The 12317-nt window shown below is 40.0% G+C and overlaps 1 protein-coding gene across 1 annotated transcript in view; it reads left to right on the forward strand.

Annotated features, from left to right (window-relative positions):
* The window catches only part of LOC130484198 (macrophage mannose receptor 1-like), a 61754-nt gene that overhangs the window by 24637 nt on the left and 24800 nt on the right, over window positions 1-12317 (forward strand). The window contains exons 12-17 of the mRNA XM_056857100.1: window positions 121-320; window positions 2080-2201; window positions 3103-3178; window positions 7495-7636; window positions 10813-10848; window positions 10939-11108. Coding sequence (XP_056713078.1) covers window positions 121-320; window positions 2080-2201; window positions 3103-3178; window positions 7495-7636; window positions 10813-10848; window positions 10939-11108 — 746 coding nt within the window. The remainder of the gene's footprint in view (window positions 1-120; window positions 321-2079; window positions 2202-3102; window positions 3179-7494; window positions 7637-10812; window positions 10849-10938; window positions 11109-12317) is intronic.

Genomic DNA, 12317 nt, shown 5'->3' on the forward strand with positions numbered 1-12317 from the left:
ATCAATAAACCCCAGAGGTCTACCAGAAAAGAGTGACTTTCTCAAAAAGGGCTCATCCTTTTTTTGGGGGGGGGGGGTACATGCATAAAGAGAAGTTTAATTTAACTGGCTCTTCCCAAGGACATAATCGTGGCTGTGTTGCTATGAGAACTGGAACTGCCGCTGGATTGTGGGATGTTGTGAGCTGTGAGGAGAAGGCAGAGTTCCTCTGCAAACAATGGGCAGAAGGTGTGACAACGACTCCTGCCCCAACAACACCAGCACTGCCCCCCTGCCCAAAAGGATGGTCTGAAACCGAAACGTCAAGTTCATGCATCAAAGTAGGAATTCAGTTTCTTTACTCAAACTGCATACTTGCTTTAGTAACAAAGTAAAAAGTGCTGTCAGTAAACCTTTCAGGAACTTTGAGGATAATGCTGTTGTGGTTTTTAATTTTACTTTAGAAATGCTGGTTTTACCACCATTCTAATTTAAGAATACAATGTTTATTTAAGTTCAATGTTTTATTCAGAATGCCAGCGTGGTGTATTGGTTAAGAGCAGCCCTAAAATCTGTAAATGGGGAGGGACCCTCCTTCTTTAACACCAGAGTGGGCCTGCATTCTGCAGGGCTTCTGCACATCACAATGAGTCTGCAGAGCCTGCAAGATCCCCCCTTCAGTTTGTTTTGCAGAGATCCTCCAGCTTGACAATGGTTCTATTAGACTGGATCCTGGGTTCTGCAGGGCTTGGAAGATTCTCCCTTCAGTTTGTTTTGCAGAGATCCTCCAGCTTGACAGTTTGGTGAAGATTGGGTCAGGGGGTCCAATTTTATTAGCTCCCATTTTCCCTGCATTTGGGGCCCAATAAAATTGGATCCCAATAAAATTGAACCTCCTGACCCAATCTTTACCAAACTTGAAGGTTCTTCTAAGAGTCAACAGCAGCTATGCTGCAATTTTGGTGCCTCTACCTTAAAAAAAATTCAGAATTCCCGAAAAAGCCGGGGTGGGGGGGGGGATGACATACAGTATGAGGATTGGGCTTTTTTTGGAAATATCAAAAATTTTCAGGTCTAATATGACCGAATCAGAAAAATATCAATTTTGTTGTGCACATCCCTAGTTATTATAATCAATATAATTAAGTTTGTGACCTAGCCCGTATTTAAAACACAGGTTCCTTGTTACAGGTTCCTTGTTACAAGCAACAGCAATGCAATTTTTGAGCAACCATTTTATGAAGATCCTCCAGTAATCCCAGTTTTATTGCAACTGTAAATATAAACGGAATCTTGAATATATTCCACAGGGGGGAAATTTGTCACAGAGGGAAAATCCTAATCGCCATAGAAATTAAAGGTTTGTGAAGGGACATAATCACATACCCAAGTAATCTGAAGATAAGTGTTTCCTTACTGCCCACATTTTAGTGAAAACTGCTTGTCTGCATTGTGTATCCATATAGAAAAGTTAAAGACCTACCATAAAGAGAAATTTATAAGAGACATTATCAACCGCTCTGGGCAAGATCCTCAAGTTTTTGTTTGATGAATGATCTCCTTTTTATTATGTTTTCTTTTATATTACAGTGAGACTTTAACAGAGAGGCAAGAAGTATTTCCAGATCTTGTAAGATCTTGGAAGCTCAACAGGGTCAGTACTTGGAAGGGATACCTCCAAGGAAGACTCTGCAGAGGAAGACATTGGCAAAAAACCCTCTTGCTTCTCACTTGCCTTGAAAGAACTTGGTCTAAAGTTCTATTCCAGCATCAGCCTTTAAAATGAAGCTTATAGCATAGACGTTTTGCCATGGGGGTGGGGGGTGGGGAGAATATATGAAAAACACATAAGACTCTTCAAAGATCAAATATGCTGAAAAATTGTTTGAATATAATCAACTGGACATTGGCAGTGACACTATTTAATGGTCAAAGTTGTGGAACCTGATGAAGGCCAAGCAAAAAGAGAGAGAGAGAGAGACTATCAAGGTATAAGCCAAGATCTTTCAGGGGAATAGACAAGAATTAGCAAAGGTCCAGAAATAAGAGTTGAAGTTGACTTGGCACCAGAACATATTATCATACTTATTTTACACTTAGGTATTTAGAGAGAAAAAATACATGAAGAGAACTTGGTTTGAAGCTCGAGATTTTTGCAGAGAAATTGGAGGAGACCTGGCTTCCATCCATAGTAACGAAGACCAAAGCAAAATACAGAAATTGTGAGTGTCATAAAATATTCTTTCTGTCTCAGGATCCAAAACCAGGTCAGCTGTTTTGGAAAAGCATCAGATTTTTTTCAGAGGGTTTACAAGCTGAAACATGTGTCAGCCTGTTATGTTACAATAGACTGCTGCTGAGTGCTGAAGATTTGATGAGACATGACATCAGGGCATTATGAACGGATCTTGCTATGTCTTATAAGAGCAAAAAGCAACAATGGATAGTCCTGAAGCACATCAGGGCTGCAAGGCAAGAGAAGGGGAGGCTTAACCCTTCTCTCTTGTACATTTTTTCTGATCTCATTTTGTAATGCTGCTCTTTGCCCTATGGGAGGGAAACATACAGTCACTATGTGCTATGTTCTCTTATGCTTGAAGCCGTAAAAACAGAATTGGATAACTTCTCTAAGCCCATAAGTGTGTATCTCTAAGTATCAGGATCCAACCTTAAACGTCATCAGACTGCTTATCATAAGTCTCTTACACTGGAATTTGATCCTACAGGTAGACTGGGAGGGTGAGGACTATTACTAGTAAAATCCAAAGTATTATTCTTTTTGAAGGAAAAGAACATATGGCTTTAGCATGCATTCCTAGTACATACACCCACTTAGCTGACTATAATGTAGTCACTCTTTATGAAGAATCAATGTGTTGTCACCAAGATATAGTATAGCTGCATAGACACATGCTCTGCCCCAGTGGTTTTCTTGTTTGGGATGGTACACCCAACCCATGAATATGATAATATAACCAGATTTAAGAGACTCTGCTGATAGGTATATAATATTTTTCTAGAGAAATTCAAACAAATCATAATGTTGTATATTTTTTAAATTTTGAGCATCGTGAAAATTTTCCATATTCACTGGCTTCGACATAACATTTTGTTGCATTTTAGGACTGAAGATGACCTCTGGATTGGTTTAAGTTTATTGGACTCTGACATAGGGTTTACTTGGAGTGATGGATCCCCTGTAAGTAAATTATTGTTATTTGTGGCCCTGATGATATTATTACTAACAGCTTGCTCTAAGCTTACTATTTAATCAGCAGTTGCTATGATTTGGCATTGTGCTGACTGCTTCCACACAAAGGTTTTTCTCTACCTTGGTTTCCAGACTGGAGTACTTTTTTGGAACTCCCACATGATGTCATACTGTAGTCATCCCTAGAGACTATTTTTTAAATGAAAGCGGAGAATTCAGAGAACCTGCTTAACCTACTATTGCAACCAAAACCAGGATCCTGACATCAGGCAAGATCTTATCCCTGTGCAGTAAAAAAGGTTGCCAAACAACAAGGGAACACATTTAAATAGCCTTATGTTCTCAGCCCTCTCATTGGCTGCATTGCAGGAGGCAGAATTTCTTCTTTCCCCAAAATGGTATAGAAAGTAAATTAAAGTACCAGTAGTAGAAATTACGTTATATTTCAAAGACCCATTTCCTTCAGTATTTATCTTCTCTTTGAGGAAGACCTGAGAAGTTTCGGGTTGCCAATGCTGGGTTGGGAAATTACTGGAGGCTTGGGGGTGGAACCTGGGGTGGGTGGGGTTTGGGGAAGGGAAGGACTTTAGCTGGGTGTGATGCCATAGAGTCCACCCTACAAAACAGACATTTCTCCAAAGGAATTCATCTCTGTAGTCAGGAGATCAGTTGCAATGCTGGGAGATCTCCAGGCCCCACCCTATTCTTAGGGTTGCCAACCTCCAGGTAGTGGCTGGAGATCTCCTGTTATTACAACTCATCTCCAGGTGACAGCGATCAGTTCCCCTGGAGAAAATGGCCACTTTGGAAGGTGGGCTGTATGGCATTATACCCCATTGAAGTCCCTCTTCTCCCCAAACCCTGCCCTCCTCAGGCTCCACCCCCAAAATCTCCAGGTATTTCCCAGCCCGGAGCTGGCAACCCTACCTATTCTAACAGTGTATTCGTGAGGACACTTTCCTTTGAGTAAAACCCCCCTTGAGTAGGATTCTGAGCAGACATGCATAGGATTGTGCTGTAAGGAATCCAGAGCTCCAGGAACACTGTTTAAAAAGTAAACAGATTATATAAACAACCATGGATGAGATGAGATGTGGTGGTATGGCTAATAAGAATATGGTCTGGAAAGCTCTAATTCAAATTTCATCTCAGCCATAAACTCACTTGGTAGCTAATTCTAAGCTTCAGCCCCACCCTCCTTCCTTATATTTGCAATATGGCCATAATATTTACTTACTTTATTTTGCTGTTCAACTGAGATACTGTATGTGAATAGCTATGAACATCCTGAAGAATCATATAAAGGATCGGCATTATTAACATTTTGGGCAGCACAGACATTTCAAAAATGCTTTTCAGTGATGATCAGTGGTCATCAATGCCAATATGGCAGTGTTCCAAGTAAACCTCCTGGTGCAACAAAGGAGCTTTTTCAGGGGAGGGTGAGAAGTAGGGTTGCCAGGTCCCTCTTCACCGCCAGCAGGAGATTTTTGGGGCAGACCCTGAGGAGGGCGGGATTTGGGGAGGGGAGGGATTTCAATGCCATAGAATTCAATTGCCAAAGTGGCCATTTTTCTCCAGGTTATCTGATCTCTATCGGCTGGAGATCAGTTGAATTAGCTGGAGATTCCCTGCTACTACCTGGCAGTTAAGCAACCCAAAAAAACACCTCTGTACCAATACCAAAGATAAGGAAGGAAGTACAGAAGAAAGTCTACTCGTACAGTTGAAAACAATATATCGGTGTAAACAGCAGCTACAAGCAATAAATATACAGTACAGCAACAATCACTCCAAGGTGGAATTCTTCAGAAAGCTGAATAAACCGGGAGACGATCGTTTCAATGTCTTGAGTTCTTCCGCAGTCCCGTTTCTGTACAGCATGCGAAAAGTGATAATACTTAATAACATCTATAATAACTATACATATACATCTACAATCTCTAATTTACAAAATATGTCAAATAAACAGATATTTTACTTACAATCATTTCTTTCAGTAGTTTTCAATAAATTGAATATCCCATGAGGAATTAATTTACTGAATGTATGGTTGCTACACGTTCCATGAAGGAATTATATGTGGAAACATTGAAACATTGAAGCTATGTAAGCTAACATTGAAAACTACTGAAAGAAATTATTCTAAGTAAAATACCTGTTTATTTGACATAGATTGTAGATGTATATGTATAGTTATTATAGATGTTATTAAGTATTATCACTTTTCACATGCTGTACAGAAACGGGACTGAGGAAGAATTCAAGACATTGAAACGATCGTCTCCCGGTTTATTCAGCTTTCTGAAGAATTCCACCTTGGAGTGATTGTTGCTGTACTGTATATTTATTGCTTGTAGCTGCTGTTTACACCAATATATTGTTTTCAACTGTACGAGTAGGCTTTCTTCTGTACTACCTGGCAATTGGCAACCCTAGTGAGAAGAGAGGGGCAAGTTTTATTTTATTTTAAATGGAATGAAAAGCACAATGACTGCACAAGCTAAGAGGGCTGCCAAATGCCCATTGGGGGCAGGATACCCCCCACCTCAGGTCCCTTTGAAGAACTTCTGGTTTTCCCATACAGTTTCTGGCATTTCCTGGAGATAACCTTTGGCACTTCCTAGGAATCTCCAGGAACTCTATGCTAAGAACTTCCTGTAAGTAGATGAGGCCTTTGTTGAGAACCCCTTGTCCAAGAGAGTTCACGGGATGGGCAGTTAACATGCAAATTACAAACCCTGAGGTGTGAATCTCCATGTCTCCGTTTAGGAAGCTGCCGCCAGTTCCTTTACCTACCCAAACAGCTAGAAGCCAAGGGACAAGCTTCTAATCCTCCAGAGATTAAAGTCAAGAAAATCACCTCTGCAAGGTTGAACATTAGCAAAGTGAATTGCACAAGAAAACAGTTAACTTGGTAGCCAGATCAAATCCAGGCCAAGGTACTGAAATTAGATTGAAGCCTCCTGAAATTAGACAACACAAGAATATAATTAGAGTGATTTATTAAAATTGTACAAGGAATATGAATAAAAGAAACTGTGAACACTGAGGATTAAAATAACAAAACGAATTCAAAAGACTAACTACATAGTAATTGCAATCAAGTTTCCAGTCAGCAAAACTCACCCACAAGCAGGTTCAAGAAGAGACCAGAATTAGGGTCCAGGATACATGATTCAGAATCAAGGAACAAACCAAGAATGAAGGCTCTGATGTATATGCCCAGCAGTCTGAGTTGGCATGATCTTACTTGGCCAAGCAGATGCAGGGTCCACAATGTCAATTGACCACATAATCCTGTTGCTAGCCATGTGACCAAGAGGGGGTCAGAGGAGGTTGATGGCATCACTAGACCCATCTGCAGATAAGCCCAGCCCCCACCTCTTAGGCTCTGTTACCCATGATTTAATCCTGTTAATTGGATGGAATGCGCTTCTTGCCTTATTTTCCTTGAGGGTGCGAGGAGGCATGTTAACTCGATGCACATGGGCTTGTTTTCTGGGTTTCTAAAGGTCACAATTTGCTGAGTCTCACAGAACAACTCTGAATATTTCCAGCTAGAAACTTTCCATACTAGGCCTAAAGCCTGAACCAGTCTTTGAAACGACAAGAAACTGCATTAAGGGACTCTGTTTCTTGAAGGCCTTAATTTTCTTTTTAATTTTTTTCCTGGGATACTGCCCCCCTGTCCTACCATTTGGCACTGCCTAGCTCCTTTACAAGCTAAAGAGAAAAAAGGTCAGAACAAGCTGTATATCAGTATATAGGGTTGCCAGGTCCCTCTTTGCTACCAGCAGGAGGTTTTTGGGGTGGAGCCTGAGGAGGGCAGGGTTTGGGGAGGGGAGGGACTTCAATGCCATAGAGTCCAATTGCCAAAGCGGCCATTTTCTCCAGGTGAACTGATCTCTATCGGCTGGAAATCAGTTGTAATAGCAGGAGATCTCCAGCTACTACCTGGAGGTTAGCAACCCTATCTGTATAACATTCAAATAACAAGACTAACAACCTGAACTGGGATATGTTCATATAATCTCTCTCAAACTGTGCAATCTTCATAATCCATTTGTTAAAACTATATTGAAGATAACATTTTCTTCCATGAATTCGAGACCACCTAATATAGGTCATTTCCCCTGTTTGGTAAGGAAATGACAGTCCACAGTTCATCTACACACATTTTAGTGTGGGTGAACACCATATTCATGAATTCCATTGTATGACAAATCCTGCAAATTGATTGTTTCTATTCAATATTACAACTGATATTTCTAAAAGATTAATGAGCCTTTATTTCCATATAGGTTGACTTTGACAATTTGCATCCTTGGCTTTCACCCTTCGCTCATGCAGGACAACAATGCATACCGATCAGTGCTGTTTTTTCATATTGGACAACGTCATCATGTAACACTTTATATTATTGGGCATGCCAAGTGAAGAGAGGTACAATTGCTCCTAATTTGCAACTGGCCAATTAAGCAAAACCCCAAACTCATTTTCTTCATTTCATTTGCTGCACAAGTTCTAAAACTTGTTTAGTTTATCATTACAGGGTTTGAAGCACAGCCATGTCTTCCCCAAAGGTGATTTTTGCCTGACTACTGGGCCCCAGATAAGGGCCTTTTCTCATGATAGCTGCCCCTTCTATTTTCAAGGACAACAAAAATACACAAACGAAGACCAGAATTTCATTTTTCTGTAAAAAGGCACTGGAATGTCAAAAACAATCACTGCAATTAACCTTAACCTTCATTAGGAACATGACAGAAATTATTATTTGATTTCATACTGGCACATACACATGAATAATACCTTTAGCTGAACACAAGCACTCTAGTATTCTAATGACATAGTAAATTAGATTGCTGATAATTCTTTTGCATGCTAACATTATTTGCTCAGCAGGAATCTAGAAATATAACACTTGAAAGAATGCATGATTATTATTGTTGTTGCTGCTGTTATTGTTATTTTCATGAATTACTAATAGCAATATGTTTCCCCCCTGCTTGGTAAATTCCCTGAAGAGTCAATTGAGCTTTTGGCAAAGAAGCTACTATTAGGAGAAGATCCTCAGCTTACACTCCAAACTGCCAAGTTCTGCTCTGTTGCTATTAAAATTCTCTAATAGAGAATGGTTAGAATATTTTATAATTTTATCAATTTTAAGGTGATAATTTTAATCAGGGGTTGTTTTTATTGATCTTACACCTTTATTTGTACAGGCAGTCTGTTATTCTGCGGTGCAAAACTATTGAGTCTGGAAATTTTGATGTGTTGGCATGTGATTGGTCAGTTGATTTATTGATAGCAATATGAATGAATATACTGCAAACAAATTACACTGACACACATTATAACAATTGGTTCTTGTAGGTTATCCGGGCTGTGTAACCGTGGTCTTGGGATTTTCTTTCCTGACGTTTCGCCAGCAACTGTGGCAGGCATCTTCAGAGTAGTAACACTGAAGGACAGTGTCTCTCAGTGTCAAGGGTGTAGGAAGAGTAATATATAGTCAGAAAGGGGTTGGGTTTGAGCTGAGTATTGTCCTGCAAAAGTAATGTGCTAATCATTGTCCTGTAAGTATCAAGATAATGTGCTAATGAGGGTGTGGTATGTTAATATGGAACCATTGTATCCTGAAGTGATCTGTTAATGTGTGTAATCCAAAGCTAATCTGCATGGCTATTGTTGAATGTTGTCTTTGTTAGTCTGGATGTTTTTTAGAACAGGAAGCCAAGCCTTATTCATTCTTAAACTCTCCTCTTTTCTGTTAAAGTTGTGCTGATGTTTATGAATTTCAATGGCTTCTCTGTGCAATCTGACAAAATAGTTGGTAGAATTGTCCAGTCTTTCAGTGTCTTGGAATAAGACCCTGTGTCCTGTTTGTGTCAGTCCATGTTCAGCCACTGCTGATTTCTCAGGTTGGCCAAGTCTGCAGTATCTTTCATGTTCTTTTATCCTTGTTTGTATGCTGCGTTTTGTGGTCCCGATGTAAACTTCTCCACAGCTGCAAGGTATACGATATACTCCTGCAGAGGTGAGGGGGTCTCTTTTGTCTTTTGCTGATCGTAGCATTTGTTGTATTTTCTTGGTGGGTTTAAACACTGTTTGTAGGTTATGTTTTTTCAAAAGTTTCTCCATCCTATCAGTGACTCCTTTAATAAATGGCAAGAATACCTTTCCTATGGGAGACTGTTTTTCCTGAGTTTTCTGATTTTTGTTTGGTTTAATGGCCCTTCTGATTTCATTCTTGGAGTCGCCGTTTGCTAGCAGTGCGTGATTTAGATGATTAGTTTCTTCCTTGAGAAACTGTGGTTCACAGATCCGTCTTGCACGGTCCATTAATGTTTTGATTATTCCTCTTTTCTGTCGGGGGTGGTGGTTGGAGTTTTTGTGTAAGTAGCGATCTGTGTGAGTTGGTTTCCGGTTAGACCTTGTGACCTAACTGAAAGTTTGTTTTACGGATGACAAGGGTATCAAGAAATGGGAGTTTACCCTCAATTTCCTTTTCCATGGTAAACTGAATGTTTGGATGGATATTATTAAGATGGTTTAGAAAGTCCATTAATTTTTCTTCACCATGGCTCCAAATAGTAAATGTATCATCTACGAACCTGAACCAGACTGTAGGTTTGTAAGGTGCTGATTCTAATGCTGTCTTTTCAAAATATTCCATGTAAAAGTTTGCTATTACTGGACTGAGTGGACTTCCCATAGCTACTCCATCAATCTGTTCATAAAATTCTTGATCCCATAGGAAGTAACTTGTTGTCAAACAATGGTGAAATAAGGCTGTTATATCTTCTGGAAAAATCTGGTTAATCAATGAGATTGATTAGACAAAAGTTTAGACAAAAGACAAAAGAGACCCCCTCACCTCTGCAGGAGTATATCGTATACCTTGCAGCTGTGGAGAAGTTTACATCGGGACCACAAAACGCAGCATACAAACAAGGATAAAAGAACATGAAAGATACTGCAGACTTGGCCAACCTGAGAAATCAGCAGTGGCTGAACATGGACTGACACAAACAGGACACAGGGTCTTATTCCAAGACACTGAAAGACTGGACAATTCTACCAACTATTTTGTCAGATTGCACAGAGAAGCCATTGAAATTCATAAACATCAGCACAACTTTAACAGAAAAGAGGAGAGTTTAAGAATGAATAAGGCTTGGCTTCCTGTTCTAAAAATCATCCAGACTAACAAAGACAACATTCAACAATAGCCATGCAGATTAGCTTTGGATTACACACATTAACAGATCACTTCAGGATACAATGGTTCCATATTAACATACCACACCCTCATTAGCACATTATCTTGATACTTACAGGACAATGATTAGCACATTACTTTTGCAGGACAATACTCAGCTCAAACCCAACCCCTTTCTGACTATATATTACTCTTCCTACACCCTTGACACTGAGAGACACTGTCCTTCAGTGTTACTACTCTGAAGATGCCTGCCACAGTTGCTGGCGGAACGTCAGGAAAGAAAATCCCAAGACCACGGTTATACAGCCCGGATAACCTACAAGAACCAATGAACTCTGACCGTGAAAGCCTTCGACAATATTATAACCATTGTTTGTTTGCTTGTTTTCAGGTGTAGCCCTAAAAGCTGAGCCAAATGATACTTTTGGTATGTTGAACTTTTTAGCCTCTAAAAGTACTGTAATACAATATGCAACTTGTGCTAGAAACGTTTTCTCTCTGTATTTTTTTGGTACAGCCTTGTCATACAAAATAATTGAAGATGGCTGGGTTTTGTATAAAGACAATGAGTACTATTTTCATAACACGACTCTGCCTATGGGAGAAGCCCGAAGATTTTGCAAAAAGCAGGGCGGAGATCTTGCTGTCATTGCTAGTGAAAAGGAACAAATGTTTCTGTGGAAATATGTAAGTAATATATGAGAAGTATAGTTTACTAATTGTATATAATTAATGATGGACCCCCATGCTCAACCTGAAGCTGCTCATATTTTTTGCAAGTATTTCCATCAAACTCTCAAGAATGCTTAATTCAAATTTATGAATGTGCAATGGAATGCTTACAAAACTCATACATGAGCGTGCACTAGGGTTGCCAACCTCCAGGTACTAGCTGGAGATCTCCCTCTATTACAACTGATCTCCAGCAGATAGAGATCAGTTCACCTGGATAAAATGGCTGCTCTGGCAATTGGACTCTATGGCATTGAAGTCCCTCCCCTCCCCAAACCCCACCCTCCTCAGGCTCTACCCAAAAACCTCCCACTGGTGGCAAAGAGGGACCTGGCAACTCTAGTGTGTACACATACACATAAACTGGTATTTTCTATTCTGTCTTTTTGTTAGCTCTTCTCAGACCACAAACCTTATCTATCCAATCCGAGAGAATAACTTGCTGCAAGTGTAATCTCTGTGATCCACATTAAACCTACTCAGTCACACTTGTCAAGGAATAGTAGGGGGAAGGGAAGCAATTGATCCCTCTCCTGGAATTTGTTGCAGGCATCACTTGCAACCCCCAAAACTGGTGCATAGACACATCCCACTTTTATTATATGTGGATGATGCCATTCTTCTTTCTAGAACATCTATTGGAATCAGGAGGGCCTTGTGCTTGATTGCGACCTATTGTGCTGATAATCAACTCGAGGTTAACTACTCAAAAACTAAAGTAATGGTTTTTGCTAATAAGCCAAAACTTTATTCTTGGTGTCTGAATGGCATTAAGATAGAGCAAGTACACTGCTATAAATACCTGGGTGTGGTCTTTCAGGCAACATGTTCAAGAAATTCTCACATAGCCCATGCCTCCGCAAATGCCCAAGAAAGTGCCACAACTATACAAAACATTTTCTGGGCTAAGGGAGGAAGTTCCGTCACAGCTGCTGTCAAGTTATTTAAAGCTAAAACCCTTTCCCAAATGTTATATGGGCTGCCACTTATTACTACAGCAAACAACTCCATGATGGAGAAAATCCAATCCAAATTCATGAGAGCTGTTTTACAAGTCCCAGCGTCTCCAATGCTGCAGTTCGAATGGAGATGGTTACAGTTGAAGCAAGGATATGGATTGCTTCACTCTCCTATTGGCTTAAAATAGCTTTACGTCCTAAAGGA

This window comes from Euleptes europaea, chromosome 11 (genome assembly GCF_029931775.1).
Source record: "Euleptes europaea isolate rEulEur1 chromosome 11, rEulEur1.hap1, whole genome shotgun sequence".
Lineage (NCBI taxonomy): Eukaryota > Metazoa > Chordata > Lepidosauria > Squamata > Sphaerodactylidae > Euleptes > Euleptes europaea.